This window comes from Saccostrea cucullata, unplaced genomic scaffold (genome assembly GCF_032062105.1).
Source record: "Saccostrea cucullata isolate Sc308-1 unplaced genomic scaffold, CSIRO_AGI_Scuc_v1 ctg2805, whole genome shotgun sequence".
NCBI classification, from domain to species: Eukaryota; Metazoa; Mollusca; class Bivalvia; order Ostreida; family Ostreidae; genus Saccostrea; species Saccostrea cuccullata.
In genome coordinates this window covers 25,147-32,594 of record NW_026939414.1, presented here as the reverse complement: position 1 = coordinate 32,594, position 7,448 = coordinate 25,147, and the positions used below count along the sequence as shown (strand labels likewise).

Below are 7,448 nucleotides of genomic sequence, written 5' to 3'. Positions count from 1 at the left end.
ATATGAATATGTTGGGAATAAGTCAATGGTTTAAATAATTCTCAAAGCATGTGAATTGATGTTAATACTGTTTAATTTATAATTATTTTTTTATGACATGATCGTAATATGTAAAAAGATAATTTTTGTGATCACAATCTGAATTCCTGTATAACCATAATTTGTCTAATAATATAATTCTGAAGATAATAATGCACTATTAAATTAGAATAAAGTTTTATAACTTAATTCATATTCAGAAAAATTCATCTCTACATGTATACTGTAATGATGGTAAAAATAAAAACTAAAGAAGTTTATTTTATTAATGACATGCTATTTTTCTTTATTCAAGAATTAAGGTCGCCTCATTCGTGATGTGAATTTTTAGCTCACCTAAGCCGAAGTGATCAAATTTTGTCCGTTGTCTGTCGTTGTTGTCGTCGTCGTCGTTGTTGTCGTTGTAAACTTTTCACATTTTCATCTTCTTCTCAAGAACCACTGGGCCAATTTCAACCAAACTTGCTACAAAGTATCCCCTGGGTAAAGGGAATTCAACTTTGTACAAATGAAGGACCACGCCCTTTTCCAAGGCGAGATAAGTATGAATTAGAGAAAAATTAATGGAGTTTTTTAAAAACCTTCTCAAGAACCACTGGGCCAGGAAAGATGAAACTCATGTGGAATCATTCTCAGGTACTGTAGATTCAAGTTTGTTCAAATCATGACCCCCGGGGGTAGGGTGGGGCCAAAATGGACGATCAAAGATTAACATAGGAGTATAAAGAAAAAAAATTTAAAAATCTTCTTCTCAAGAACCACTGGGCCAGGAAAGATGAAACTCATGTAGAACCATCCTCAGGTAGTATAGATTCAAGTTTGTTCAAATCATGACCCCCGGGGGTAGAGTGGTGCCAAAATGGCCGATCAGATTTTACATAGGAATATATAGGGAAACCTTTTAAAATCTTCTTTTCAAGTACTTCAAAGTCATGATTAGTAATATTTATATGGAATCACCCTCAGGTTAGATTCTAGTTCGTTCAAATCATGATCCCCTGGGGGTTAAAATTCAAGCCCTCCCCCCCGACCTCAGTAAACTTTTAGTTCTGATCTGATATGTGCTTTTTCCTAGCAGATGTGCTCAGGTGAGCGCTGTGGCCCCTGGGCCTCTTGTTAAAAATACTATAAATTTCATATCATGATTTTTTTTAAATAAAAGTGATTAATGATTGATTCTAAAATATTTTGTCACACTGGCAGTGATATATAATCTCTGTGGCTTGCTTGATATCGCTGATTTACTAGCAAAACTTCAATAAACGTGAGTGTTAACGTTTTATCCTCTAAATTATAAAAAAAATCAGGAAAAAGAGTTTGGTATTCTTGAAGAATAAAGAATAGGTTCAGTGAGTATAATTTTACTACAGTTGATGCATAAGTGTCTTCTTTGAACTAAAATGAGAAGGGGATTTAGGGCAATTTTTCAGTTTCCATGTAATCGGATGCCAATGAGTTAAATGATTAGTTAGAATTAAAACATAAATAATGTGTTTCTGTTTTAAAAGTTGATAATGATAATATCTTACACTTTTCACCCAGAACTTATTTTCATATTTTTTTAAGAACAGGACAATAAATTTTGTCGTGTCTCTTTACTGAATTTTTTCAAATTCAAGAATTAGTATACATTTTTATATATTTACTATCGTATACGGTGAAAGAAAGAAAAAAAATATAAAATATATTGATGGGAAGAAATGAACTATTACATTTAATTCATTTCATTGATGAAATTATATTAAACGAGATTTTATAAAATAATATCAATTTATAAATATAATTATTAAATAATAGATATGAAATAGATAATGAAAGAGAGGTGCACCCCTCTCAGTTTCAATGTTTGTTTTTTTTTATTTGTACTTTTTGTACGCCTTTTAGAGTACAGAATCCACAGTCAAAATTGTAAGGTCACGGTGCCTTTATTTGATTTTATTTCATGGCTATTGTAGAAATCAGTAGAAAAGCAGGTGCTTTTGATTCATTGGTGATGAATTTTCATAGATTTTGTGCTACTGTTAAGGCCATCTTCAAAATATACTGTTTAGTTGTCCTCTCTCGTTTCTTAGTCCAATTATAGGGTCGGTATGTAAGTGAGGAAATATATTTTTTCCCCAGAAAAACATTAAATAAATTAAAAAAAAAAAAGAGTCCTGCAATATAGAAAAAAGTTTCAAGTTGGGCTATTTTTACTCAGTCGGACGGGAGAGGATAACCAGTCTGAACAATTTTACACAGAACATTAATTTCATATGTAAGGCACCTGTGATGATGTTCACGAAACAGAACCTTTGTAGCAAAAGATAAAAATCCAAACAAAGTTAGAGAAATTAGAGTTTCAGGTAACTACTCAGATAGCGACTTTGGACGACATACTTGAACTTCCGGATTTTAATCTGAATAAAGTGATAATAAAAATGTATGTTGAAGGTTATGAGAATAGAGTATTCAGAGGAGGTGAAAACTTTTTCAATAAAGTCAATGTGAGAGAGGTATTAATGGAGTGGATGTGGCTAAAAACTGGCCCGGCCGGTCAGGAAATAATAGACTTTTTAACTCGTCATGGGTTTCAACCAACAGGACCGTCCTTAGCTACGCAGCTTCTGCCTCTTCACAATAGACTCTCTTGGCCAAATGATGTTTTATGGAGACGGAAATGATAAAACATAAAAGTCTAGTCGACGTACAATGTAAAATTTCTGTTATAAAAAAACACAATTACAAAGATAAGAAGGGTATTGGTGAAAAAATAAAAATCAAATACAAAAAACATGTTTTCCATTTTGTCTACTTTTCATTAAGACTGCATTTAGTAATACGGTAAAGGGTGCGTTACCGATTTTCTTCTAAAAATTGCTTTCATGGGGTATGTATTACATGCAAAACTATATTATGTGACACAGTAAGTGTTTGAGCTTTTGTTATTCCAGTGATGACAATAATCATTGTTATCTAGTTTATCAAATTTAGTTGGGAATAATTCAATAATCTCCCTTTCTTTACTGTTTTGTACAATTTCTTCCATTCATTAGCCATGGCATGGGTAAGATTTTTATGATAAATATAGTTACTAGTATTTGAATATAGGTGATAGAACTCATTCTAATTTTAAAAGGTTATATATATATATATATATATATATATATATATATATATATATATATATATATATATATATATATATATATATATATATATATATATATATATATATATATAGATTTTAGTTGATGATATCGCATACTTGTATACATGTATACATGTATACACGCATACATGTATTTGCATTTCTTACAATAATTAGTATTGAATGGCCTCTTCCTGAAGACAATGTAACTTCAACGCAAAGTAAAGAATATCATATTAAGGGCCTTCAAAGTGCGATTTCATTTCCTTAGCAGTGATTCAAGATTGAGAAAAATGATTTTGTATTCTGAAACAAGAATTTTAAAGAACGATTTATAAAAGTTTCTCGGAACTTTTCGAGCTGAATTTGATCCAAATTGTCTAATATTTCGGTATTGCATTGATAAGATTCTCTGAAAAGTGTCAGTGTTTTTGTGCACAAAGAGGGGTGGGGTGGATGGGTACACTACTCTTAAGAGACTGGGGGTCAACAAATTAGCCATCAGATATAACAGAATTTTTTTTAAAGATATACTAGTATCTTAAGCTGTCAACTATCATTTGGCAAAGAAAAATTCCATACGTTTAGTTTAAAATTTAAACATTTTTCTATATCTATTTTCTATATGGAGCTCTTGTTCTGAAGAAGATCAAATGGCCACAACCACCCAGCCCCTTTAAGTTATTAATCCACAAAAGCGACCCATAGATTAATCCAATTCACTTATAAAGGAACTTGATTTCAATTGACCATAAGGTAAATCTGGATGTCCTTTTCTCTCGTTCTTTTTTTATGTCCCCGTAAACGAAGTTTCATTTATTTTTTTTCTATATTTATTTATACTTTCCCTCTGTCATTACTATTTATGCATTCAAAGACTTAATTAAACGTTTTCTTTCTAAAAAAGGTAAATGCATAGGCATATCATGTATAATCCTGAGAGCAGTCTTTTCATGCATAGTTCGAAATGGTGATACATGAATTACCTATATCTCAAAAGACGCTATTTGAATACTAGTAGGTGATTTCCAATCAAAGTGGTCATTATGGTCCATACAATGATCTTGGCAGCAAATTCAATCTGTTACATGTTTGAAGTCAGATGCAGTCTGACGCTTTTCATACGAATCATTGTACACACTGCATTGTCGACAGATTTTTCCGCTGTATCCTGATCATGACAAAAAGAACCTGCGGATGTGACTGGTTGGCAGGGTATCATCTAACAAGACCGTCCTTAGCTACACAGCTTCTGCCTCTTCACAATAGACTCTCTTGGACAAATGATGTTTTATGGAGAAGGAAATGATAAAATATAAAAGTCTAGTCGACATATAATGTTATGTTTCTGTGATAAAAACACCGTTGCAAAGATAACAAAGGTTATGGGTGAAAAAAGAAAAGTAAAATTCAGGAAAGCATGTTTTTCATTTTGTCCACTTTCATTATTTCTGCATTTAGTAATAACCCAGGGGTTTTGCTATGATTTTCTTCTTAAAATCGAATTAATGGGGTTTGTTTTACATGCAAAACTATATTATGTAACACTGTAAGTGTTTAAGCTTTTGTCATTCTAGTGATGACACTATTCATTGTAATCTACTTAATCAAATTTACTTGGAATGATTTTATTATCTCTCTTTCGTTAACTGTTTTGTACATCCTTCCACTCAATAGTCATGGGTCAGATTTTTATTAATAGAACTATCTAGATATAGGTAAAATCTCTCATTCTAATTTAAAGGGTGATATATATTCAATTCCAGTTGGTGAAATTGCCTTCTTGAATGTTTTTGTTTAGGTGATATAATATATTTGCATTTCTTACAACATTAAGATATGAGTGGCCTCTTTCTCAAGACAATCTAACTTCAATGAAAAGTAATTTTTTTAAGGCCTTTAAAGTTCTTTTTTTTTTCTAAGCATTGATTCAAAATTAATGAAAATGACTTTGTATTCCGAGAAAATACTCTTAAAGAACTACTATAAAAGTTTCTCTAAACTTTTGAAGCTAAATTTGATCCAAATTGCATTATCTAATATTCGACTTTGCATTGATCGGATATACTAAAGATTCTCTGAAAATCATATCTAAATTTTTGCACAAATGTGATGCATATATTAAATGTAGTTTAAAATATCTTTTTTACACGTTACTTTTTTATAAGTTAGATTTAAGAATCTAAAGTGTTTCTATGATTCATGGGTTATCTAATAGATTGATTTATTTTCAGTTGCATGTTTAAATACTTAGTATTACATCTTTTCTCTCCTTTTACCGAACAATATATTTTTCGCTACAGACCTGAGTTGTATTTAACTGCTATATTCATGTAGGAAGCGAAACAACTCTAACTGCAAAATTGAGCATTTCAAACGGAAAGTTAATTTTGTGACGATAGAAACACAACTCGACTGTTATGGAAACAGTGAGGATAGTGTGCGTTGATCAAATATATTTAATTTAGTTTAAATATCTTTTTTTACACCGAAGTCTTTAGTAAGATGGATTAAAGAATCTAAAGGACTGTGGCGAATCTTTCAAAGCAAATGATATGCAAGCGCGGATTTAAAAAACAATTCAAAAACAAACAAATGTCTTCATTAATTGATTTACCTCGTCCTTAAATGGAATTTAAAACAAAAGTTACACATACTGCAACCTAAACCTAGAACTTATGGAATATTTCGTCTGGTTTTAGATTGAATTGGTAGGAACTTTGTAACATTGCCAAAGATGGCCACAAGTAGAACTAAAGCACAAGACGTTATCCTGTGTCACCTCTGTGACAAAAGACCCACCCTTCTTCACTGTAATCCCTGTCAGGTCAACTTATGTGAAGAATGCGTCGGAAAACACTATATGACGTCATCATCATCTAATCATGAAATTGAAGAAATCATGGTGAAAAACAAGAAGGATATTGCAAAAATGAGAGTAAATGGCGTTAAGAATTTGAAAGAATACCAGAAGCAAATCAAAAATTCACTTGAAAGCTTAAATGAATTTGCTCTACAGAACGAAAAGATATTTCAGTCCATGGACTTTAGTCACTTCACAAAATATGAAAGTAATATTCAGAAGTATCTAAAGATTCCCCCACAAATAGACCTGGAACTACCGGCTTTTGTTTCCAAGGACATAGATAAAGGTAAACTTTACCAAGATTTTGGAAAAATTATAGAACCCAAAATACAAATAGAAACGATCTACAGATCAGATGTATCCAATGAGCTCTTAGACAAAGCTGTAGAGATCGCATCCTTCCACACTGGAATAACACCGTTGATGAGGATGGCATGTCTAAATACAGAGGAGGTGTGGATTACGAGGAGAAATAAAACCATCACTCTTATTAACATTCAAGGTTCTGTACAGGAGACTATCATATCTACTTGTTATGACTTTCCTGGTGATATATTAGTTTCAAAAGAAGGACATCTGCTGTACACTGATACAGTAAAAAAAAAGTAATTTATGATGCCCACCAGACAACATCACAGATCACAGCACCACAGGGATGGCAACCATTAGGACTGTGCTGCACACAATCAGGTGACTTAATGGTCAGTATACGAACATTTAACTTTGAACATTATAAAGTTGTCCTCTATGAAGGTAAAAAAATAAAGCAGGAGATAGAGAAGGATGACCAAGGTAAACCACTATATAAAGGAGGAAATATGATGCTCTTTGTGTCACAAAACAACAACGGGGATATCTGTGCCTCTGATTGCAATGCTAAGGTAGTCGTCGTCGTGAACAATGCAGAAAGACTACGATTCCGATATAAAGGACAGCAAACGATGAAGAAGCAGTTTGCTCCTACCACTATTGTCACAGACTCCGCGGGTCGAATAATAATAAAGGATAAGGGGAATTTCTGTATACACATCATTGATCAGGACGGTCAGTTTCTCCGTAGTCTGGATTTCTGTGGAGCACTGTGTCTGGACACACTGGGAAGACTGTGGGTGGGGGATAATGAGAGTGGAATTGTAAAGGTCATCAAATATACAAAATAAATGTTTTTATATCTATGATATCAACTGATAGCAAATATTATAGAAATTCATATAGTCATATATTTGTAATCTAGTTAGTTTTTTTTTATTATTAAAATAATTGAGAGTAGTGTTTAACCAATCGTCAAAATATTGGGGAAGTGCTAATTTGATCTTTAAATTCTCTCATTAAAAAACTAAAAATGTAAGAACGTACTAAGATAAAAATATGGTGGGAATAGTTAATTAGGTGATTAGTTAAAAAGTCATGGAA

At 32.0% G+C, this 7,448-nt stretch overlaps 1 protein-coding gene across 1 annotated transcript; it reads left to right on the top strand.

Moving 5' to 3' along the window:
* Window positions 1-6,071: 6,071 nt before the first annotated feature.
* Window positions 6,072-7,195, top strand: LOC134253016 (uncharacterized). The gene is made up of 2 exons (XM_062735540.1): window positions 6,072-6,542; window positions 6,662-7,195. Exons 1-2 carry the CDS (start codon window positions 6,072-6,074, stop codon window positions 7,193-7,195), a joined length of 1,005 nt encoding a protein of 334 aa, XP_062591524.1.
* The last annotated feature ends 253 nt before the right edge of the window (window positions 7,196-7,448 follow it).

Coding starts and splice junctions, on each gene's coding strand:
- LOC134253016 (XM_062735540.1), top strand. CDS start 6,072: ATGGTGAAAAACAAGAAGGATATTGCAAAAATGAGAGTAAATGGCGTT. Junction 6,543..6,661: donor TTATTAACATTCAAGGTTCT/GTACAGGAGACT, acceptor GATGCCCACCAG/ACAACATCACAGATCACAGC.